At 38.8% G+C, this 23,156-nt stretch overlaps 5 protein-coding genes across 5 annotated transcripts in view; 3 read left to right on the top strand and 2 right to left on the bottom strand.

The window, feature by feature from the left end:
* Positions 1 to 2,669, bottom strand: part of LOC106921764 (serine/threonine-protein phosphatase 2A 55 kDa regulatory subunit B beta isoform) — a 50,047-nt gene extending 47,378 nt beyond the window's left edge. The window contains exon 1 of the mRNA XM_014993640.2: positions 2,233 to 2,669. Within this exon, the coding sequence (XP_014849126.1) occupies positions 2,233 to 2,311 (79 nt within the window). The 5' untranslated portion in view covers positions 2,312 to 2,669. The remainder of the gene's footprint in view (positions 1 to 2,232) is intronic.
* A 380-nt stretch (positions 2,670 to 3,049) lies between these two features.
* Positions 3,050 to 6,280, top strand: rpl26 (ribosomal protein L26). The gene is made up of 4 exons (XM_014993642.2): positions 3,050 to 3,140; positions 3,733 to 3,904; positions 3,994 to 4,134; positions 6,110 to 6,280. Exons 2-4 carry the CDS (start codon positions 3,737 to 3,739, stop codon positions 6,236 to 6,238), a joined length of 438 nt encoding a protein of 145 aa, XP_014849128.1. The 5' UTR covers positions 3,050 to 3,140; positions 3,733 to 3,736; the 3' UTR covers positions 6,239 to 6,280.
* Positions 6,281 to 7,519: 1,239 nt separating this feature from the next.
* Positions 7,520 to 9,814, top strand: atp6v0e1 (ATPase H+ transporting V0 subunit e1). The gene is made up of 4 exons (XM_014993644.2): positions 7,520 to 7,734; positions 8,136 to 8,183; positions 9,323 to 9,446; positions 9,566 to 9,814. Exons 1-3 carry the CDS (start codon positions 7,634 to 7,636, stop codon positions 9,414 to 9,416), a joined length of 243 nt encoding a protein of 80 aa, XP_014849130.1. The 5' UTR covers positions 7,520 to 7,633; the 3' UTR covers positions 9,417 to 9,446; positions 9,566 to 9,814.
* Positions 9,815 to 10,025: 211 nt separating this feature from the next.
* LOC106921767 (vesicle transport protein SEC20-like) lies at positions 10,026 to 16,471 on the top strand. The gene is made up of 6 exons (XM_014993645.2): positions 10,026 to 10,235; positions 14,072 to 14,164; positions 14,273 to 14,364; positions 14,454 to 14,558; positions 14,691 to 14,809; positions 15,006 to 16,471. The coding sequence occupies exons 1-6, from the start codon at positions 10,041 to 10,043 to the stop codon at positions 15,200 to 15,202; spliced, it is 801 nt and encodes a 266-aa protein (XP_014849131.2). The 5' UTR covers positions 10,026 to 10,040; the 3' UTR covers positions 15,203 to 16,471.
* A 2,075-nt stretch (positions 16,472 to 18,546) lies between these two features.
* On the bottom strand, positions 18,547 to 22,544 carry nkx2-5 (NK2 homeobox 5). The gene is made up of 2 exons (XM_014993646.2): positions 21,815 to 22,544; positions 18,547 to 20,702 (listed from the first exon to the last, which is right to left on the bottom strand). The coding sequence occupies exons 1-2, from the start codon at positions 22,152 to 22,154 to the stop codon at positions 20,092 to 20,094; spliced, it is 951 nt and encodes a 316-aa protein (XP_014849132.2). The 5' UTR covers positions 22,155 to 22,544; the 3' UTR covers positions 18,547 to 20,091.
* Positions 22,545 to 23,156: the final 612 nt, after the last annotated feature.

Raw genomic sequence — 23,156 nt, 5'->3', positions numbered from 1 at the left:
GAAATTGTATACTGTGCTATGTTTTCTTCATATCATCCTTCTAAGGTGGCAGACTTTCTTGCAGTCATTTGATCTTATCCCAAGTGATGATTCTTCAGGGTTTTTTGAAATCTTTCAAAGTTTTTCCTTTAAACTTTTGCTGCTTTTTCTTTCTCTTTCAGTCTAAATTTTCAAAACTTCTGGAGAGCTATTACTCAAGGTTCCTGTAAAGGTGTCTGAAGAGAGACTGATTCTTTAAGAACCCAGCATAAAGACATTAGTTAAAAAAAAAAACATTGGTACCCAACTTTACGTAATCTATTATACATATATGTAGAATTTAAGCACTATCTATTTGATATTAGTCACTATAGAAAAGGGAAATCATTTTGGAGAAGAGAAAACAAAATTGTGCTATAAACATAACCTGAATTTCTTTGTATGTTGCATGAAATCATACAAATAGTTAACGTGCTTGTATTTACTATGCAATACCAAAATGTACTCTGAGTACCACTAAGAGCAACCCATGTACCTCCGGTGGTGCTTCTACCACGGTTTGAGAACCATACACCCAGGACTTGATTCTTTGTATGAAAATATAACGCACAGTTCATAAATAGGTCAGGATACCGGGGGCTTTGAGTATGACCACAACGTACTGGAATTCAGTATCTTACTTCCTGTGCCAACGGGCAGAAGCAGAAGGGCAGAGCATGCACAGGAAGGAAGAAGGGCAACCATCCAAAGCTAAATAATGCAATGCTTGAGTCTCCCTGTTATGACCTAGTAAATGGCTGGTTATACAAAGACTCAGACCCCTCATGGGCTACATCTGACAGCACAATCAGCAAGATGAATTGACCAGCAAGAATGAGAAGTCATGTAAGCTTCTGCTATCGGGGTGGGGACTTTCAACATTACAAGAAGTCTGTGCAACTCCGGGAAAACACACTACAGAATGTGTAGTGTTTCAGGGCACTACACATTCTGAAGTGCATGAATAAGGAAAGGAGCTATCTCTAAACAAAGCAGGAACTGCTTAAAACAAGGTTTAGAAAAGTAAAATGTGGGGCACTGCGTGGTGTAGAGGTAGAGCGAGCGCGCTCCATGAAGAGGCTACTGTCCTCAACGCAGCCATTCTGTGTTCATTCCTGACCCAGAGACCTTTGCTGTGTGTCGTCCTCCCTTCTCTCTCTGTACATTTCCTATCTACCTCTAGTGCTAAATAATCTAAAAAAAAAAAAAAGAAATGAAAGAAAATCCTAATAATGAGACGTGAGAAACTGTACTGAAATGATCAGAACTGTCTCTGGGTGTATGGGGCAAAAGGTAATTCTTCACTGATCTTCCCTTTCCCTGCAGGTCAGCTGGCAAAAGAAAAGCTTTTCGCCACTTTTGCCTGAATAAGATGGTTGAATTACCTCCTTGGTGTGTCAGCAAGTTTTCCAAAAACCTGTTCATTAACCATTTATTTGATTCAGGCGTGTTGGAGCACTGAAGCATCCAAAAATTGCAGAACAGAGGCACTTGAGGACTGGAGTTGCTGACCCTTGCTATGAACATTTGGACTCCAAGAAAATTGTACTTACAAGATTAGTATTACAGATAAAAACAACATACTGGCTGTTTGATGCTGTTCGCACTGTCATACTCTTGCTTAAATGAGATACTAGTTACTCAACAAGCTGTGGCAGTCGCAAGTCTCCACTTTCCACTGTTCGTTTGTGAGTCAGAAACTGAAAAGTTTAGGTGCCACTGCTACAGGTTGCACATTTCTAATTGTAACATCATAATAAATCATGCATTTTTTGTTTTAATCTTTTGTCTAAATGCCAAGCTTATAACACCTTAAGAATCTCACACTGGCCAATGCCTATAGGGCTGAAGAATAAAGGGGTTAGGAGGCCAAGGGGGTAGTTGTCATGCAACTCCACAAACTGAGTTTCTGTATTCTTGACATACTATGAATATGTGTTAACAGCAAAATTTATCCTACGCCACGCAGGTTCACAATCAGAAAAAAACCCTCCATGAAATTGTTGTTATTTGCATCAGAAATGTTTACATTCTCCCCTTTGGCGTTATATAAAAAAAACACAACCCAACTTAATGCACTATGACACATCTGCAATAGGTAATGCCAGTACAACTTCTCCACACGCATGTCTCGGGGACACCCAATTATGTCACTCGCACAAATTAAGCAACTCACGGAACCGTGGAAGCCCCCCTTCAGGGGTCCCACCCTACCTTCGGTGTGGCAAGTGGAGGACAGGATGGTGCTCGGAGGGCGGAAGAGGTACGGGAGGTAACGGGAAAAACATTTCATCTTCTCCGGTGCTTGCCGTCGGGTGAAGAGCGCTGCGTTGCGGGCTCCACATCCGCACTGCTGCCGCGACGGCCAGCCAGAGACGAACCCGGGAGGTGCGGGAGGGGAAAGAGGCTGTTATGTCCGCGGCGGTGCAGGGGGGCTATGACAGCATCTCTCCGGATCTGGTAGAACTGCGCTCCGACCGGTGGGGAGAGCAAAGCCGAGTTGTTTAAGCAGGACACTAGGGGTTCGCTTCTGTCCTGACAGCTGAGGAGGTCAGTGCTTGTGTGGTCTGCGGGTGAAAGCAGCCTCTGCTGTTTGCTTGTCAGCTGCTCCGAGTGGGGAGAGCAACTGCAGCTGATTACAGAGATCGAACCGCGAGATATGACACACTGTGACGAACAGCGGCATGAACTGGGTGAATCATAAACAAAACTTGTTTGCTGAGCAGGTTATCGATTAATTAGGTTTGGCGCCACCTTGTGACAATTTTATTTATATTAACCAAACTTGTAACGTGGCATGAATAAAAGCATATTAGAGAATATGCTTTATGTCGTGCAGAGTCAAAAAAAATTACTTTAATTCGTAATAATACAAAAATGTAAGAAAAAAATTAAACAACTTGAAAAGTTTTGAAATGACCTTTCAAGCCAAAAGGTAATAACTATAAATGTTCACGGAAGCAGCGCAGATGTCAATACTAGAAGTAGGTGGTCTTTAATTTTGTTTACGTGTATTATTTATACATTAGCCTGCACATCTCGCGAGACTTTACTTTGAACTAATGTAGGCGGAAGTACATTGCAGGTCTCTTTTCCGCCGGCCATAGAGGAGCAAAGGCAGGGTAAGGATTCCTGTCAGCGAAATTCACCAAAGTTATCAACATCCATCCTCCATGTAATGTTGCTGTGTCGCAATGAACACACAGTAACACAATGTAAACATGAATACTAATAAATCACCGATATTATTGATGTAATTTTAGTGGTAGATTATGATATTTGGACAAACTGTATGTGGGCTCCCTGCTAGCTACGGCTCTATCCGCATGCCTCTAGCCGCTGTAGTTGAACGACTTCATTTCGGGTGAAAACGACTGTAATTCTGTGAGTTTTGTAGTTTCACGAGTTCCGTCAACTAATTCTAATACGTTTCCGTCTTTGTGAAATAACCGAGTTTCCTCTTTAGCTTGTAGTTAAACCTTCGGAGCGCCGTTAGCTACCTTAGCATGTAGCTTTACCCTGTGAGGACTATGCTAGCTTGTATGCAAGCAGTTGCTCTACTTCTGTGTGCAATAAACTTCATATTGGCCACCATAATTATTTGCAGGCTCTATACTGAATATGTTTGAGAGGCTTGGAGCTACAAGTGCCGTTTTCTTAAGGAACTGTGAGCTTTGCAGTTTCACAATAAAGCATGTTTGTTTCACTCCACAGCATCATGAAGCTTAACCCATTTGTAACATCCTCCCGTCGCAAGAACCGCAAGAGGCACTTCAATGCCCCCTCACACATCAGGAGGAAGATCATGTCTTCCCCGCTGTCCAAGGAGCTCCGCCAGAAGTACAACGTGAGGTCCATGCCTATCCGTAAAGACGACGAAGTGCAGGTAATGTGGTTCCGAGAGCTTAAGAGTTCTGGTCGAGATTATGAGGTTTGATCACAGTGTAGCTGAGCCAGTGATGCTTTTGCTCCCAGGTTGTCCGTGGACACTACAAAGGGCAGCAGATTGGCAAGGTGGTGCAGGTCTACAGGAAGAAGTACGTCATCTACATCGAGCGTGTGCAGAGAGAGAAGGCCAACGGAACCACAGTCCATGTCGGTATCCATCCCAGCAAGGTGAGACACATTTCCAAAGGTCCTCGGCTTGGATGAACGTGCTAAAGTATTAAAAGTGAGCTGTGTCATTTGATGACGTATGTGCAGATTGTTTGAATGCTCTGAGAACTACTGTCTAGTACTTCATTGGTTTAATTATTTCAGCGTTCCAGAAATATGGCAAAAAGGATTTGCAAGTGGAGAGAGTGAGCTTTGTTGTGTTGGACTCAAATAACAAAATTGTCTAATGGTGAAAACCTGCTTGGATGAATCTGTCAAACTGATGTAGAGTTTGCTGTAATTATTACAGGGTTCCTACACAATTTTAAAGAGTGGGATTCCTTTTTGATCACTTTCCAAGTTTGAAAAACTTGTTCAATCACATCTGTGCCACCTGATAATTTCAGTTGAACGTTTTAGCCTTTAATATTTTAGTTTTCAAGTGTATAACAGGCTTGCAGGGGAAAGCTGAAATGACTAAAATGTATAGAAACTCTGCCGTTAGCACTCATTAATTGGGCTGTAAAAAGCGTTTGCTCCGTTTACATTGTTGACATTAGTTTGCTTCAGGCATTCAAATTCACTTAGCCTGGGTACCTGTAGGGATAATTAAAAGCTCAACAGCCTTCTGTGTTATAAAACTGTTTATGTGGAAGTTACTGGCAGGGATTAAGTCAAGAATTTGGGTCCTGTGTGTTGCACATGTTGACAGTGTGTCATGTAAATCTAAGGCTTTTAGTGTTTGACTGTGGGGGAAAAATCAGGTGGACTTGGCATTTGAGTGAAGGATAGAGTGCAATTTTTAATGATTCCATTTAAAACCTTTAATGTTTTTATTATTTAATTTATTTGTTGCATATATAACTTTTATCATTTCATAAGATACAATCCACTTTATAAAGATTATTTATTTAGATTTATTTATTTATCCGATTAGATTATTTTTGTTAATAGACAGTCTCAAAACCATAAATCAGTGACCGATTCGCATAACACCTAGCAAAAGCCAGCTGTGTTAACATGACAGCTTGTCCTGCTGTGTGTAAGTTGCACAGCTTTGTGCATGTTTGTATTGGCACTGAACTGACCCAGAGCTGTATTTATTATATGTGAATTATCAGAGGAGATCAGAGCTGTTTCCTTTGTCATTATGACACAAACATGAGTGAAATGTGCTACTGACTACGCATAAATATTTTGCATAAAACTTTCTTCTGTCAAACATTAGCAAGTTTCCATTAAATGTTTAAATCAGGAGTGAAAAGGCCCAAGTTTTAACTGTCCTTTTAAAATTAGTGTTTTAATTCTTCTGTTTTTCAAATTCTTTGTAAATATGAGTGCATCCAAATTAAACACAGTTATTGGACTGCATGTTGAACCACAATTTCAAAATTTAAAACACTCAAGACTTAACTTGCACTACAAGCTTCCTAGAACAGCAGGGACGCCTTGCCATCAGTAGTTCACAAACTTGTCTACACATCTTTGACCTTTTCCTGGTGTTATATTGTGGAAAAGTGTTCACAGCATGGATACAGATTGTTATTTTATACGTTTGTTTATAAAGCTAAAAAATGTATTTGAGAGCATAACTAATCACAGGTTGCACCTTAGGTTCCATGTAATTCTGCATCTAAAGCTCTGTCTTCAAAGAATATGTGTTTATATTACATTTCGTTGCATCCAGTTAAAAGTACATAGTTAATGACTAAACATATTTTTGTGCTTAAGCGAATTAAAGCGGTGTAGAAGTATGGTGGGGTAGGTTGACGTCACTGAAACGTTACTTTAAATATTTGAGCACTTTATCCAAATCTTTATGCATATTTCAGTCTCTTTCTGGTTATTAAATGAAGCTTTGCATTGTTGTTGATTCTGCTTTCAAAATTACATATTTGCTGACGATACACAGCCAAGGGATATTTTGTTGTTCTGAGGGCTCTTAATGTTTGCAGTGAGACATAATGCTTACCAAGTCATGTTTTTGTTTTTCCAGGTGGTCATCACTAGGCTAAAGCTCGATAAGGATCGCAAGAAGATCCTTGAGCGCAAAGCCAAGTCTCGCGCTGTTGGGAAGGACAAGGGCAAATACAAGGAGGAGACCATCGAGAAGATGCAGGAGTGAAAATGATCTTTTGCTATAAATAAACTGTATAATTGGATCTCATTTTGTTTGGAGTTTCATGTGTACATATATACATGCATATAAATATCCCAAAATTAAGACATCACAAAATTTACATGTCAAGATTTGTAACTGCTTAAAATATTTTGTGAAACATTCATTTTAAATTCTGGCTGACAGAAGACTGTGAGAAAGAACATCTGAACTTGAATTTTGACCTATTGTGTCACGTTTGCATATTTTCGGAGTTAAAATATTTTAGGGCTGCTCTCTAAAATATTAGGGAGAAATTAAATAAAAGTATTTAATTCCTCTAAAAATCAGTCTGTTTTGTAAAATTAAGTTTTTCAGGTTAGGACGTGGGCAATTATAGAGGGAGCCAAAAGTCATTTTGAGACACAACTTTGTTTTCACATCCTTGAGGCCGAATGAAAGTTGTTTCCTTTGCTGTCTGAACTATTTTTCAGTTTTCCCAATCATAAATTCACAATTTAAAGCATGGTTACTGCTAAGCAGGACAGTTGTAGGAAACTGAACCAATTTAGTGTACTTTTTTCATAATTAAAACATTTTCATTTTAGTGTAAAAATGTTTTTTGTTAGACTATGCTTTAATCAATTTATATCCAAAAAAGTATTATGTAGGAACATCGCAAATAATAAATCAGAATAGCAACATTTTAAGTCTGTTGCCCAAATCTGATAACATTGATGCACAGCTATAGAAGTGGCAAATGGCAAATAAACAACCAAGACTTGCATGCTAGTGAAGTATTTAAGCATAAAGTTAAGTAACGTAAATACTGAAGGTTATGCACCACTATCCACTTAAAATTTAATAAAATCCAGTTTTTGTGTAAATGTGTAATTTCACAAAATCACCAGTTGGTGTCACAAAATGCTTATTAGAATTTCCAAAAACTGACACTAGTGTCCAAAACAGAATCACTTGTTGATTGAGATTACATTCATTTACCGTTGATCAATGCAAATTATTCTAAGAAAACCAACGTAATCTGTGAAATTACATATGTTTTACTTCTGTCCTACGTTTTGTGCACTGCAGCATACAATTTTAAGATTAATCACAAATTCCTCAAGTTTAATTATTACTTAAAAAGTTGTTTTTTCCTCTATCCCGTCAAAAATAAGCAGCATGCTATGGAAGCATAGTTCCATAGTAGGACTCTGCTAAAAATAAATATGCACAATATTAAATGGGGTTATTTTCCAGCACATAGACTGCTCCTCCGCCAGCCTCTACTTCCTCCCTCTGTCAGAGTCATGTGATACGTGCTGCCTGCTCCCCCGTCACAGGATATATCATTTGGACACAGCACCGAAGTTGGCTTAAGTTTAACGTTTTCAGCTTTTAGACACTCCTGGGTTTTAAATAATGGCGGATCAGTTTGCCATCGTAATGTCTGTAATGACTTTGTTTTGGGGAATCGTTGGAGGAGTTGTGCCCTGGTTTATCCCCAAAGGACCCAACAGAGGGTGAGTTTGTTAGCCCATATTAGCTAAATCGAGCCAACTTAAAGAAAGCTACATAAGTTTAAAAGTTTCAACTTGATCTTTTTCCGTAAGAATGCTTTTTTGTAAAGTAGGTTCATTTTAAACTCATTTCTTGGCCTGACTTTTAAGCGTTACATAAGTTTGCGAAGTTCTTGTAAAACTTTAGGCTAGCTACTTGAAGCTAATTTCACAGTCTATGTGTTTATGATTAAGCTATTATGCCATACGTAAGTACACTTCAGGTATAACCCGTTTAGACATAAATACTCCACATTTTATTTTCAAAAAGATGGAAGCAGTTCTTAAAAGTGTATTGCTGCTTCCTTTATTCCTCCTCGGCTCACGAGATTTTAAAAAAGACGTTTTCTCTTTTTTTCTTGCAGAGTTATTGTCACAATGTTGGTGCTAACTGCAGTCTGCTGTTACCTCTTGTGAGTATTTCCATCCAGCATTTCTGCTTCCTCCTATATGTTATTCATTACATTTAACCTAACACTGTGAAACAGAAAGAAGATGCATTTGTCTGGATGTGTTGTAGTATTTTCGGGTGTTGCTATTCTTATAACCATTTGTTATTCTTCAACTTTTTCTTAGAGAGTAAAGCTCCTTGAGATCAAAGAATCTAACAATACAGTTATAAATCAGTTGAAAATATCAATAAAGTTATTACACCTCATAAAAACATTTTCTCACATTATGTCACACAAAAGCAGCCACACACTTGAATATATTTTATTAGGGTTTGATGTGATGGGTCAATATAAAGCATTGTGTAATTAAGAAGAAAAATGATACATGGCTTAAAAAGCTTTTACAAATTGTAGCTCTGGCTGTGTGTTTAGGGAACTTTTGCCCACGTCTCAAGTCTTTCTCAGCCCTCAATAGGTTTTCTGCTCTGTTGGCTGCTTCTCAGATTAAATGAAAACATTTTTTCAGATGTCTGATTGAAAGGACACTGAAATGTTCAAACGAAGAGTGTATTCTTTGGTCTTCACGAGTAAAACTGGGAATAAATTATGCTTAGGATCTATTGACTATTTAGGGTAACTTCAGATAGTTGGTTGAACTAAATTTTATTTAAGAGTGTGAGAATTAACAAGATAATAAAAATATTCGACCCACTTTTCAGATTTTCATTTATGAAATCTAAGTGCATTTTATTTTTTATTACATTTAACAACAATGCACTACTTTCTCTTGTCTGTCACATAAAATCCCGATTAAAAAAACATTGAAGCATGTTGCAGTATGACAAAATGTGAATAGACTTACACAGGACACCTAACTTCTGTAGTCTATCTGGTTTATATTCCATTTACTTATTTATTACGAGTGCAATAAACTATTCATGGGATATTTAAAAGATTAATTATTCTTCTGGCATGTTGCACACAAATGACCAGAAGAGGGCAGTAGAAGCAAAGTTGTTTTCCTGTCTTTATCCTAGAACAGCTCTCAGTGTAAAGTAGATCTTGAATTACCTTTTATCATATATTGGCTGTTTTGAGAATATGCCTTTCAATACATTTGGAAGCTGACAAGTTACCTTTTTGTATGTGCTCTTCATCAGCTGGTTGATAGCAATTCTGGCCCAACTGAACCCACTCTTTGGACCATCCCTATCCACTGACATCATCCAGTACCTAAAGTTGGCTTGGGATTAACTTGCCTTTCAAGAACTCCTTACTTTGCTGGTAAATGTCTCCCCCATCAGCTCACCTTTTGGAAATCATGTTTACTCAACAGGTTTTTGTTTGTTTGTTTGTTTTTTTTGTTTTTCTTTCTGAAACTGTTCCCTATTGTTTTTCTATAGCATCAATGCTATGCCCTTCCGGAGACCATTCCTCAGATCACCGAAAACCAAGAACTCTGTGCCTTTAGTTTTTAGTGAGGTTGACCTGGGTGCCTTGCTTAAAATTATCTTCAAAGATTTAAGAGATATTACTTGATTTTTCTGAACCTTAAATTAAAACAGCCTTCACTTGCTGTTGTGTTTATATGTTGTGTACATTGTGTGTAATATGAGTGTGAATGATGTTTAATTAAATTGTTTTGAGGTTGACACACGCTTGACTTGTTTCTGTTTTCTTCCTAATAAAGAATACAAAAAATTTTAAATCTCATTTAATGAATTCCTAACTTCCTAGTTTGTTTGTTTTTTTCTGTAATTTATTTCCATGAAGAACTTTTATTTGTTTTTGTTTTTTCTTTGATTTGAATATATATGCAACGGCATTCTAATAAACTTAAGCAAAAATTATTATAATGCTTAAGAAAAGATTTGAAACATGTACAAGGTACTTTTAGATATCTATAAAAAATTCTGTGTTCGATGTACACACTGTCTGTATGAAACGGGCAGCTTCCTGCTTGCCGTAGTTGTAGCCGGCTACGTTGGCAACATGGCGACTTCGGATGTCCACGTCCGAGTGTGTGAGCAAGAAATACTCAAATATGACTTGGAAATCAAGGCTCTCATCCAGGTGCGAATTTTCCTCTGGTAAGACCCTCCAGCGATATGTTAGGGGACGCTAATCTTTTCGGTTGTCATGGACAACAGCTAGCCTTTATGCTAAATCAGAAACGTAACGGCTCGAGTCTCTTCTAACAGCATTTTGTGACTGCATATGTCGACAGCTTAACTATTAAACTGCATCTGAAGGAGTTTAGGGTAGTTACTTTTTATATGGCAAATAAAAGGTGCAAAAAATGTGTGCCAAGTCAGCCGACTACGTCATGAATTGTTCTAGAAAGGTTACGTCAGTCCTACGGGGTGACGTTTTGTTAGCATTTCTTATATTTGCAAAGAGTAGGTAGAGAAGGGGGACGGGAGGGGGAAGATTAGTAATCGCAATGAAAATAAATTTTCACATTGGTGTAACCAGCATACAATCTGGGAAAAATAGAGATTATCTATGTGTGTAAATTTAGCATAATTGTATAATTAAATGTCTCATTATCAAAGAGGTGTGCTTCAAAGTTTAGAAAGAAACAACAAAGAGGGTTCAAATTCAGAAATACTTTATTAATCCCAAAGGAAAATTAAATACTCCCTGACTTTTGCACTATTGAATACATTAATAGGCAAACATATTTGAACTACTGCAGTATTATGATTATCAGTGTTGTGGTACTCGAAGTTGGTCTTGGTCTTAAGACCGGTCTTAAGACCATTTTTTGATGGTCTCGGTCTCGTCTCGGACTCGACCGCATTTGGTCTCGGTCTTGTCTCGGTCTCGGGCGCTGAGGACTCGGCATTTTATTTCAAGACCAGTCAAGACCGCAACTGTGAAAATATCACTAAACGTACAGCACACTATCTAGTTTATTTGTTAACATCTTTGTTTTCAGTGGATGCAAAACGCACCGATTAAAATCCAAGCAACTACGTGTTTCTGTTAGTCCCCCCACCCTCCCCACCTTTTACTCTCCCTCCCCCTCCCCTCCCCACCTTTCACTCGCGCGCGGCGCTCCAGGACATGCGCAGTGGTTTCCTCTCAGCGGCAGAAAATGTTTGTCTAATCGTCAGTAATGGAATATCGCTGCATAAATAGTAAGACATCTGATGGCCACAGCTAACTCAGTAGCGCTTCACTTTCACAGATGGTGGAGACAACGTCTAACTTTTTTCGTCACTTAGAAAAGTAGCTCAAAGAAGGTAAGCTCCGTTAACGTGATGTTATCAAAGCTAGCTGTACAGAGACACATAAGCATTTGTGATGAAAAATGTTATCACTCACTGCGCTGAATTATTGTGCGGAGGTGTTGACTGACTTGTCGCATATATGGGACAACGCTATGTCCAAAAGTCTGCAATATAGTGAGGTGACATTCAGAAACAGTCGATTCTTCTCCACGGCTCTTTATTTATTAGATAGGACTGGAGTGTCACTCACTGAGAGCCGTTCTATCAGATAGCCATACGCTGTCAGGATAGCATAACATGCATTAAGCATTAAGAAATCCGACCGTCAGAGGAGTTGTCAGTTCACCATACGCAGCAAGTTATGATGAACATAAGTCATTAAATTGTTTTCAATGATAACTATATAGATATACATGTGTTGTCATGGTTTCAAAGTGTATTTAAAGCAAGGTCTGGCTGCAGCTGGAGTCAGCTACAACACACGCCCGTGTAAAACTCACTTAACCGCTAAGTCAGGATGTCATACAACTGTTAATAACAAAGTGTATGACAATCTACGTCATGATTCTATGTTGTTGATTAAATGAAATCTTATGGTAATGACGTGTCTGACAGATGTAGCCGGTGTTCTATCAGATAGCCATACGCTGTCAGAATAGCATACATGCAGTGAGTACCATGCCAGCGCATGCGCATTAAGTCCGACCGTCAGTGTAGTTGTCAGTATACACAACAAGTTATGACGAAAATAAGTCATTAAATTGTTTATAATATGACATAATGTGATAACTAGATGGATATACATGCGTTGTTGTGGTTTCAAAGTGTGTTTAAAGCAGGTCTGGCTGCAGCTGGATGCCATACAACTGTTAATAACCAAGTGTATGATGATCTACGTCATGATTCTATGTTGCTGATTAAATAAAATCATATGGTAATGACAGCGTATGCATATCTGAGCTAAGCGTACGACTATCTGACAACGTATGCTGATCTGACAGAACACCCGTTCTTTGTTCTTGTAATGCTCTGTGTACACTGCATCATTATTTAATTTTATTATGTACGTCAATATTTAAATTAACAAATAACTAAAACACAAGAACGAAGAGCACGCAGAGCATGCACATTGCTCTTTGATTGTTTTTGTTCAAAGTGGCAGCTGTAATGTCTGCCATGGTGTCAGACTACCTGGCTTCATGTACTGGGAGAGAGAGTGAAAACAGTCACGATGAGCGCCTTCTGTTTGGTTACTTCTTCCTTGTTGCTCCTTGGTCAGTGTTCATGGTTGAGCGTTATTTACCATCAGGGCATTGCCTCAATTGCTATGTTTAATGGTGCAGACAGTGGTGGTTTCTGACATGAGCAATATGGGCAAATGCCCAGGGCGTTATGTTTTTAGGGATGGCACGAGACCATCACACTTTTTAGCAAATAAATGGAATATTTAATATTGGTAAAATGTATTAAGTATTTAATATCTAGGTGTTTTATGGTAATATGGATCTTTCAGATTATTTTGAGAAGCAATTTCGATCATATTTTACATTTTATAGTATCATGTAGCGTGGGCCGCTGGTCTTGGTCTTGACTTGGTCTCGACTTCCCTCGGTCTTGGTCTTGACTTGGTCTCGGACCCCAAAAGTCTTGGTCTTGTCTCGGTCTCGATACACTCTGGTCTTGGTCTTGTCTTGGTCTTGGGTTAGGTGGTCTTGAACACAACACTGATGATTATTAATAGCATCATTTCAAGTATATGGGATGAAAATATATTTTTTGCTATTCTTTTTAGATCCCGACAATAAATTATTGGCTAGATTATTAATTATTTACACATATAGCTTAATAGAATTTAAAACAGACATTTTGTAAGGTGAAGGAAACGGGGATGAAAGTGGAGCTAAAATGTGATGAGTTTACTTTAAAGGACGGATTAAATTGTATCCCTGTATTATTACAGTCTTTTTTTTAATGCTGGCGTATCATCTCGATCTAAAAAGTGCAGTTCTGGGTTCTGTTTGAAAAAGTATATAGTTTTATTCTTGCACGAATGGATGAGTAAAGAATATTTTATTCATATTTCTTTTACTTTTTTATTTAGAAATCTTACATTTCTGGTTTCTTTTGGGGTATAAATGTCTATGTAATATTATATGTGGTTAGACCTGGGTCAAGTTTAAAAATTTCTAATTATTTTCTCAATCATTTTTTTTTCTCGTACTCATAAAAGTAAAAAGAATTTTCAATTTCATCACGGCTAGAGCCTTTGTTTCAGCTGCTCACTTATGTAATTTCTCTTTTCTCTCAGTTTTATTGTTAAAACTCCTGTACCGTTTGTCAGACAATTAACTCTTGGCGCTTTTGAAACGCGTTTTTCTTAATTTCTTATTAAATCCAATACATTTATTTTATTTTCAGGAATCTTAAAACTTTTTTTTTTTTACTTTAAGAATAAAATTAACCTCTTATGAGGAAACCAGTTGAATTCTTCAGTCTTCTGGGTTCTTTTTAGACTTTTTTTTTTTTTTTTTTACAGTAATATTCTGTCCTCAGGATTTCATTCTTCTTTGAACATTTACGAAACGTGCGTGTGGGAGAGTAACACGTGAATCCCTTTAGCCTAACGTGATGCATTATTGGATGTGTGCAGCCTCATCCGTTTTGTCTCGACAGGACATCACAGAGTGCGACGGCCCTCAGAGCAAGCTGACAGAAATAAACACAGACGTGAAAAAGCACTTTCACAACCTCAGATTAAGGATTCAGGTGAGAGTCTTCATTTATTTTTGTTACAAGAGAAAACAAAAAAAAACACATTGCTTCTGGTGAGAACTCGTTTCTCAAAATGTCCGTGTCGCTTTGCTGTTTCATCAGGACTTAGAGCGGATGGCGATGGAACAAGACAGAGAGTCGGACAAGCAGGCTTTGCTCAGTCAAGTAGAGGGACACAGAAAGCAGATGCTGAGGTGATCGCCATCGGATAACCGGCCGTGTCTTTGCTATGTCATATTTCTGAGTGCATTTCTGCTCAATGGACACATTCTTTTGTTTGCAGCAACCAGACGGCCTGGAGGAAAGCCAACCTCGCCAGCAAACTGTCCATGGACAAAATGGAGAAGCAGACGCTGCTTAATGGAGCCGATGGCGACGTGAGGAAGAGGTGAGAGGGCAGCCTGCTGCTCTGTCTTAAAATGTCCTTAAACATCATAAAACCACAGCTTTCTCTTCAGAAGAAAGTAGCTTTTCAGGTTTTTTTTTTTTTTATTTAAAAGAGCTGCTTTCGGTTTTAAAGGAAGATGACCAAAGAGGGCCTCGCCCAAAGTGCCAGCGACATTACAGAGAATCTCATGAGCATCAGCCGGATGATGGCCCAGCAGGTTCAGCAGAGCGAAGACTCCATAACAACACTAGGTCAGTCACGGAAAGACCGATTGCTAACGCTAACTTCGCCAACGTCAGATTTGTGCTTTTGCAAACACTTCACATTGCAGCGACCTTAGGTTTGGTAAAAGTCAAAAGTAATCCTGCTCTGCTTTTCAGAGAGAATATTATAATAAACACCCCTTTTTTTTCTTCTTCTTCTTTTTTTTTAAATTTCTGGTTCAAGCAACCTCGTCGAGAACGATTCAAGAGACGAACGAGGAGTTCAAAGCCATGACTGGGACCATCCAGCTGGGCAGGAAGCTCATCACCAAGTACAACCGCAGGGAGCTCACTGACAAGCTGCTCATCTTCTTGGCGTTGGCTCTGTTCTTTGCAACGGTTCTCTACATCCTCAAAAAGAGGCTGTTCCCTTTCTTATAGACCAGAGGCTTCGGAGGATCCCCCCCCCCCCCCAAATTCAGACGAATCTCCCTGCCATAGCTGGCCAACGTTCGCTGTGAATTCCAAGCTGCTCTGGAAAAATTCTGTTCACAAATAGGAGGATAATCCTGCATGTCTGCAGTTCTTCTTGGTGTTTAATTTATTGAGCTTTACGTTTGTCACACTAAAGAAAACAGTGCTTTAAATGTAAATCTGTGATTTGATGGCCAGTTAGATTACAATGTGTTTATGCATCATTATTGTTTTTGTTCTTAAATTATCTTAGAGGTGGAAAGACCGTGCAAATCACAAGCAAAATGCATGTTTTTTTTTCTCTCTCCATCAGATAAGTAGTCTGATAAAAGTTCTGAAGCTGCAATAGTTTGTAATATAGTCGATTAATTTTAAAAGGTAACCTGAAGTTATATGCATGTTCATTTCGGAAGCAAATCCAGAGCTTAATATTTCTGTGCAGCTGAATTTGCCAGTTTTTATTATTCAGCATAAGCAACTTACAAAAACACTTAAACCTTTTTGTATCAACGCTGTTTGTCACCAAGTTCTGTACAATTACTATTATGTATAATTTGTAACTGCTAAAAACTGCTGATTTTCTGAATTGCCATGCCGAATATTGTCACCTTCGTATAATAATGGCTTAAGTCTTTTTTTTTTTTTCCCCCAAAAGTGATTTTTGGAAAAACAAAAACGTCTGGCAACATCGATTTAGGCAAGGAAAAAAATAAATAAGTTTTGACGAAAAAAAGACACGGACCATTATTTTACGAAGATGACAAAATGTTTTTATGTTTTTCTTTTTTTTTTGTTTTTTTTTGTTTGAGGGACCGCACTTGTTTCAGGTTTCATTCCGGCTTCAAACCCAGCAGGGTTTCATGTGCTGCACTGAAGCAGCAGCAGCGCCGTTCACACCGGCAGAGATAGAGCCACATTCATCCGCTGCCTTTCTTCAGATAAGACCCGGAAAAGCAGATTATTCCGACAGTCCCCCCCACCCTGCCCTCTTATTCCAGTGTGGGTGGTGGATGAGTGAGGGTTGATATTTTTAGGTTTGTGCGCTGCCGTTATCTGACGTCGCCTTTTCAACACCACAGAGGAGAGGATGGTCAGAGAAGCTACATGACCTTGCTAGCCTCTGTGCAACTGCTTTCCATTGCCTGTTGGTTTGTCATACGAATAATTTTTATTTGTAATTTTTAAAAATTTTTTTTATATTTTGCCGGATTTTAATAAACATTAACCGCTTCTGTATTTTACGTTTGAATTGCGTTGCAGAATTGTGTGTATTGTTTTAAAGAGGATGACGGACAGAGTATGTGTGAAGAGACCTGAGAGACGCGTAAGCATCTCCTTCTCATCTGAAGTGGAAGCAGTTGGGCTGAGCCTGCTCCTCTCCTGTTCGTGTATAACTGGACACTTAGACGAGGCCTGGTGCTCTGTGTTGAGCAAATTAGACTATTCTTCCATTTAGCACAGAGATATTGTTGATCGAGTGGTTTCGTTTGTATCTCAACAAGCGAGTCAGGGTCTCTGAAGAGCACAATGGGGAGCACGTTTTCCACCAGCACACTAAACAAGAGGCCGAAACCTCAGCAGCTCCTCGTTTGTTTGACACGCAGCTTTTTCCTGAGATGGAAAGCGTGACGCACAGAAATCCATTTGCACTGTTTTGGGAATAATTTCCCCTTTAAAATGAGTATTATTCATTTTCTGATGATGCTCTTCAAACCTCTGAAACTAATATTGCTGAGGATGCTTCTGCTCTGCCTCTGATCCACATGGTGCCAGTGGACGGCTGTGTTTTTATGGGTTGTATTATGGATTAACAGATCCTTTCACCGAAGGAAGCTATTCTAACATTTGTGGTGAAAATTTTTTTCTGTGCTACAGCAAAAACTTAAGTTTGTTTCCAGCTAGCTTAGCTACAAATCTAATGCTAGAGTCAAACTTTTCTCACAAAGTTAGCTTCCTAACCCTGAAAACTGCTCATCCTAGCTGGTTGTCAGGGAAAACAATAATGTGATTTAACATTTTATCACAAGCCATCTGTTTGTTTCTTTTCAGCGTGCGGGATAAACCAGAAGGGCAAAATTACCTTCGTGATGATTTAAAATCCAACTAATTTAGTTGAATAATTATGTTTTTAAACACTTGAGAAGTTTTTTATCTTGCCTTAGACATCCACAATGTCGATTATTTAACCATCCCATTTAAGACTTACTCAAATAGATGTTTGCAAACTGTTACAATAAATGTTACTTAGTTGTAAAGATTTAGTTTATCAGTCAAAAAATTGGATTAAGTTTGCTTTTCGACTAATTTGTCTACTGTCAGTTCATCGTTCACTTTTTAAAACCTGACTGAATAAAAACCGTGTGTAGCATACTTCTCAGGAGCACAGTTTCACTTTTGGGTGTAACGGCTGTAGTAATCTCATGTATTTATTGGTTAAGTTTGAATTTTGAAGGGACGCTTTTGTCAAGCTTTGACTGCATGCAGACACATTAATGGCCAGAAACGCTTGTGCCAAAGTCCATAAATCACACATTCCTACTGCCGAGTCCAGTTCAAATTAATTATTTTAAATTAAGCTTTATTTAAACCTACTTCTCAGTGTGTGCGAGAAATAAGTACACCTGAAATGCCGACGATATAGATTTCAGTTTTTTTTTTAAATCTTTTCGGTGTGAGCATTTTTTACATTTCAAGTTGTCTTCAAAGGTTTATTACGGGTCAAGGTCGCGGCCGGCAGCCGGCTCTGCCCCCAGCGGCCTCTAAGCGTTTGTGTACAGAGCGAAGTCGGCTGACAGCCGGCTGTAAAAATGAATAAACTTTTAACAACCTTTTCACCTTGTTTAAGTAAAAATGACTGAAGCTTTCTAACAGCCACTTGAACATTTTAACCTGACAGGAACCATGCCAGGGTTTTTAACGGCCACTAATCTCCATTATGAGGGTTTATAGTTCATTCTGTCAGGATGTCATTAACACACCGGGGTCGTATTTAAAGATCCCTCTTGGTCACCACTAAGTCACCAATTTTATTTCAAATCCGAGGAACATTGGGACAGCAAATTGTTGGGAGTCTTTTGATAAATGAATTGCATACATTTTCTTCAAGTGTTTTAATATTTTCTGACCCAAAAGTATGGGAGCTGTGAAGACAAAAGACCCTCAGTTGAGTCAAATAAATTTGAACTGATTGTGAAATAATTTGGCTCATCTGTGTTGTCATCCTGTGCTAAAATAAAACACAAAAACAAAACACACACATAAAAATAATCGGAGAATTCTGCTTAAGGTTGAAAAGAAGACTGAAACCGTAATGTATTTTTTAGATCGTGTTCCAAACAAGTGGCCCGTAAACCTTCATATGCCGTTCCTTTGCATATAAAGCCTTATACGAAGCTCCTTTTGCTGGCAAGTTTGACTACAACATTACCCACGTAAAGCTGGATTCAAACTTGAGTTCTTGCTGAGTCGAGGCGAGTTTCACATCCACAATCATGACAGTTCTTAACGTTTGCTTATAACACAAGGCACATAACCAAAACAAAGTGTAAAAGTTAGTCTTGAAGGGTGTTTATTAGTAAAAATTAAAAGTTTTAACCAAAAATCTAATTTGTAAATGCAACACTGGATTAACTTTAAACTCTCTGAACACTTAACTACTTTGTTTTGATTAGAATTTGACTGAAAATCTTGTTTTGCTTAGCCGTCATGCTACAAGGCCGACATGTTTTCAAGAGCTGTGTTATGAATGAACATATCGACTCAGTGAAGGTGAAAAATTGCTGTGAGACGTGTGGTGAACAAAAAAATGTCTGTGTCGGAGCAGGAATTTAAACTCGTAATCAATTTGTTTAGCAACGGCGCTAACGCTACAACCTGCTGGCAAGCAGAACTACTTAACCCTGACTCAGCGGACAAGGCTTCATAGATGTTGTCAGGCAAAATCTGTATGTCCCTCGATTTCAGATATTAAAAACAAAACTGAAGTTCTGTGTGATTTATGACTCTGCTGTGGAAGCTAACTGAGCTCAGGATCCTATATGAGCCATATAGAGGTTATATTGACTTTTTAATTCATAAAATACAAATGGACAAACAATATATTTTGTGTTTAGTTTGTAAGTTAGTACAAAACCATAACTTTGCTAATCAACTGGAGTAAAAATGATCTTAAAACGCAAATTTCCTTCAATTTGCCGAGGAACAAATTTGGAATTGTTGAATATCTCCTCAGGAATATTCATTCAAAATATCCTAAGCATAGACGTTTGCACCAATTTCCTTGATTAAACTCTGTCTGTTAAAAGCTAAGGCTGCTAGAATTTAATGATTAACATTTCATTTATGTCAAATTTAAATTATTTAATTTCAATCATTTCATTGTTTAAAACCCAAGGTCCTTCAAAATTCTTTCGTATGGGGAGAATTTTGAATTTTGTACAACAAATATATGAAGCAACCCATAGGCTTTCTCTCTCTAAATTTAGCAAACTGTTTGAATATGTTTACAATAATAATAATAATAATAATAATAATAATGTCCTGACAAATTTTAAATTCAAAATAAAAGTAGAATATGTGAGCTTATGTTTCAACCTTTTTTTTATTATTACTACTATCATTTACGCAGAAATTACACAGTGCGCCATAAATTGACGTTTGAGTTACTTAGGGGGGAAAAAAAACAACAAAAACAAAAAAACAAAACAAAAAAACAAAAACCTGGTGCTAGCAACAAGAACAACCCAAAAGGTATAGCTAGAGCTATATAAATATTCCTTTCTGTGTGGACACCTTTAGAAATCCGCATGCAGTCTCAGAATCCACTCAAACTAACTTTTTGCTATTGGATGATTTTGTTACCACGTCCTGATGCCGTGCAGCGAGGACACTCCGTTGCTGGGAGAAAACGTGTTCTGGACATTATTCAAGTCTCCCACCCCAAAGTTCACGTAATTCCCGTTGCCGGACGAGCCCTGCACAGTCTGCATGGCGCCTGCAGGATAACTGCACGCGTAGTTTGTGTTGCATCCGGGCCCGGTGTAGTTGCTGAAGGCCGGGTAGTTGTTGTAGGCGAAGTGATTGATGGGGCCCACGCTGTAGGAAGGGTTGTAGGCGGCCGCTTCTCCGGCGAGGCAGGGCTTCCCGTCCCGCACCAGCACCGGAACCGACACCCTCCTGGGCGGCGGCAGGGACACCATCTCCAGGCTCTGGTCCTGCCTCTGTCGCTTGCACTTGTACCTCCTGTTCTGGAACCAGATCTTCACTTGGGTCGGGGTGAGTTTGAGCACCCCGGCCAGGTGGTCTCGCTCCGGGGCGGACAGATACCTCTGCTGCTTGAAGCGGCGCTCCAGCTCGTACACCTGCGCCTGGGAGAAGAGGACCCGCGGCTTCCTGCGTCTCCGAGGCTTGGGCCGCTCCAGCTCCTCGGTCTTCGCGTCCTCCAGAGGCCCGGCAGGGGCGCGGAAATCTTCCGGCAGCCCAGACAAGAAAGAGCGAAAAATAAATGCGAGTTTCCATAAACTTTATTGCATTAGACATGCTATTGGTGTGGAAGTGACATGATCAAATGGTGCTACACTAATAAAACTTTGTTATAATTTAATCAATATAATCAATTTGCCTACATTGTTATGTAGGTTAATTTTAGTGAGCAGAATCGTGAAAGCTTTACAGCTAAAAGACACTTAAATTAATTTTAAACACTTAAATACATTTACTTAACAAATTGCTAAGATTAAAATTAATAAAACTGGTTAATTAAAATTCTTAAATAAATTACATTTAAGGGATTTTTTATACCGATTTAATCTTTAGAAAAGGCGATATTTACCGACTAAACATCAATAATAAAAATAAAGAACTGAAAACATATGTTTATACATCCTCAATCCAGAATCATCTGCCTTAATATGCATTGAAAACCTGCAAGATCAGCTTGATCAATGCCAGACCCAGCCATTAGCAACCGCTGCCCTGAAGTAAGAAGCTCATGTTGCTAAGTTTTACTTTGGGCATTAGTGTTGTTGCTAAATAAGTTGAAAGTTAAAAATAAAATAAATAAATAAATAAAATAAAAATCTGTCTCTAAAACGTATTTACTTTCATCTACAAGTCCTATGAAAGTTCTTAGCTTCTACAAAATCGATGTCTTCTTTCATAACACAATCTGAATGCATCCATGTCCTTAACGTTACCTTCCACAAGCAACAAATCACGACTGACTGACCCCAACATCTTCAGTAAGAGTCTTAATGACAGGAAGGATATATTTTATTTAGTTGGACGTCATCCATTTTTTTCCCTTTAACTTCATATTTACCAGCAGATGTAGTTGATTAAAAGTTCGTGTTATGAATAATTCCTAATAAAGGTCATTTTTATGAGTGTAATGGCGCATTTGCGGGTGCGCAACGCGCGCATTCACAGATTTGACGCCAATTCCAATCACTTATTTGTGATAAGTCTTGTTGCTTGTTTGTATTGAGCTATTCAATTCCTCCTTGATGTTTAACTCCACTACGATTTCTTCAAAGTAAAGTGCCCTAATTTTTGCACGCAGGCCCGCGATTTTCTGCTCACCTTTTCTTCGTTTCTCCTCAAACGCGTCTGATTTCGCACCCCTCTCCATTTCCATCCCCGTGTACGATTTGCCGTAAAATGTGGGCGCAAAGTTGCCTCTGCCGGCCTTGTTGGAGTCTTGGATGTCCTGCTGAGACAGGGAGGAGGAGGCGGCGGCGGCGGCGGCGGACATGTCCCGGAGAGGCTCCTGCTTCAAGCGGGCCAGCATGCAGGATGAGGTGGCAGAGCAGTCCATGCGCGGGGAAATGTCAAGAGAAGATACCATCACGTCGGGATTCTGCTCCAAGTTTAATATATCCTTGACAGAGAAGGGTGTGGACGTGCTGGGGCTGGGAAACATTGCCAAAAAGACGCACGAGAAAGGAGGGGGGTAAAAAAGCTATGAATCTGCCATGTGGAAGCAACAACAAAAAAAGATGTCAACAAAGACTCTCCTGCCTGGGAATATTTACTGGTTTTAAGTGTTAGTTTGGTCAACCAGACCAGGCTTGAGTGAAGTGTGCATTTTGGATGTCAGCTTTGTCTCCAAAGTTTTTTCTTTCTTTCTTTCTGGGCCTCTCTCTTTCTCTCTCCTGGCTGTGACGCAGGGAGGAGGGGCAGGGAGGAAGAGATTAACCTAATGCATGTGTTCGATGACGTGAGGTGATGCCATACAGCATGTTCAGTACGTCATTTATTATTATTATTATTATTATTATTATTATTAGTTTTATTTATTTTATTTTTTTACATTTTTATATGTAAAAAAAAAGTTATGCTAACAACAATGCTGTTAGCATAACAAAGTTATGCTAACAGCCAGTTTGGGCTGATTCTTAGCCCAAACTGTTTAATTTACAGTAAAATACCAGCAGCTGTGTTTTTATGGTAAAATTCTGTGGTTGCAAGAAATTAGTAAAATGTACTTTAGAGACTTTTTTGTTTTTGTTGTTGTTGTTTGTTTGTTTCTTACAGTGGGCTGTTGGTTTACTGGTATTCATGCTTGAACATGAACTTTGGCTGATTTACCTGTGTCTATCTCCCATCTGGCTTCATGATCCTCAATAAGAAGAGTATCTCTACAGCACAATGCTGCCACCACCGTGTTTCATTGCAGGACTGATGTGTTCAGGTAGAGCTCGTTTTGTGTTTTTTTTTTTTTTTTTTTTTGATAAAACCCAACATTTTGGACTCAACTGACTTCAATTCCCAAGAGGGACGATTTATCCGATCACCGTGCGTCAGACCTGATTAAGCGAATAAGTGATCACAGGTTTTGATAACGTGGCCTAATTAGGAAAGGTTAATGTTTCTTGTGGTTGCTGTGTGTTTCGAGGCGTCGGTTTCGTCGTTTATTCGAAGA

The sequence above is a fragment of the Poecilia mexicana genome, unplaced genomic scaffold (genome assembly GCF_051168715.1).
Source record: "Poecilia mexicana isolate PSO_F unplaced genomic scaffold, ASM5116871v1 scaffold_10, whole genome shotgun sequence".
Taxonomy (NCBI): domain Eukaryota; kingdom Metazoa; phylum Chordata; class Actinopteri; order Cyprinodontiformes; family Poeciliidae; genus Poecilia; species Poecilia mexicana.
The sequence above is the reverse complement of the archived record's forward strand: the minus strand, read 5'-3'. Positions and strand labels throughout refer to the sequence as shown.

Excerpts from the sequence above, each read along its gene's own strand:
- LOC106921767 (XM_014993645.2), top strand. The coding sequence starts at position 10,041 with ATGTACAAGGTACTTTTAGATATCTATAAAAAATTCTGTGTTCGATGT. Across the intron at positions 14,365-14,453 it reads CACAGAAAGCAGATGCTGAG|CAACCAGACGGCCTGGAGGA; the intron begins GTGATCGCCATC and ends TTTTGTTTGCAG. Across the intron at positions 14,559-14,690 it reads GATGGCGACGTGAGGAAGAG|GAAGATGACCAAAGAGGGCC; the intron begins GTGAGAGGGCAG and ends TCGGTTTTAAAG.
- atp6v0e1 (XM_014993644.2), top strand. The coding sequence starts at position 7,634 with ATGGCGGATCAGTTTGCCATCGTAATGTCTGTAATGACTTTGTTTTGG. Across the intron at positions 7,735-8,135 it reads CCCAAAGGACCCAACAGAGG|AGTTATTGTCACAATGTTGG; the intron begins GTGAGTTTGTTA and ends TTTTTCTTGCAG. Across the intron at positions 8,184-9,322 it reads GCAGTCTGCTGTTACCTCTT|CTGGTTGATAGCAATTCTGG; the intron begins GTGAGTATTTCC and ends GCTCTTCATCAG.
- rpl26 (XM_014993642.2), top strand. The coding sequence starts at position 3,737 with ATGAAGCTTAACCCATTTGTAACATCCTCCCGTCGCAAGAACCGCAAG. Across the intron at positions 3,905-3,993 it reads GTAAAGACGACGAAGTGCAG|GTTGTCCGTGGACACTACAA; the intron begins GTAATGTGGTTC and ends TTTTGCTCCCAG. Across the intron at positions 4,135-6,109 it reads TCGGTATCCATCCCAGCAAG|GTGGTCATCACTAGGCTAAA; the intron begins GTGAGACACATT and ends TTGTTTTTCCAG.
- nkx2-5 (XM_014993646.2), bottom strand. The coding sequence starts at position 22,154 with ATGTTTCCCAGCCCCAGCACGTCCACACCCTTCTCTGTCAAGGATATA. Across the intron at positions 20,703-21,814 it reads TGAGGAGAAACGAAGAAAAG|ATTTCCGCGCCCCTGCCGGG; the intron begins GTGAGCAGAAAA and ends GGCTGCCGGAAG.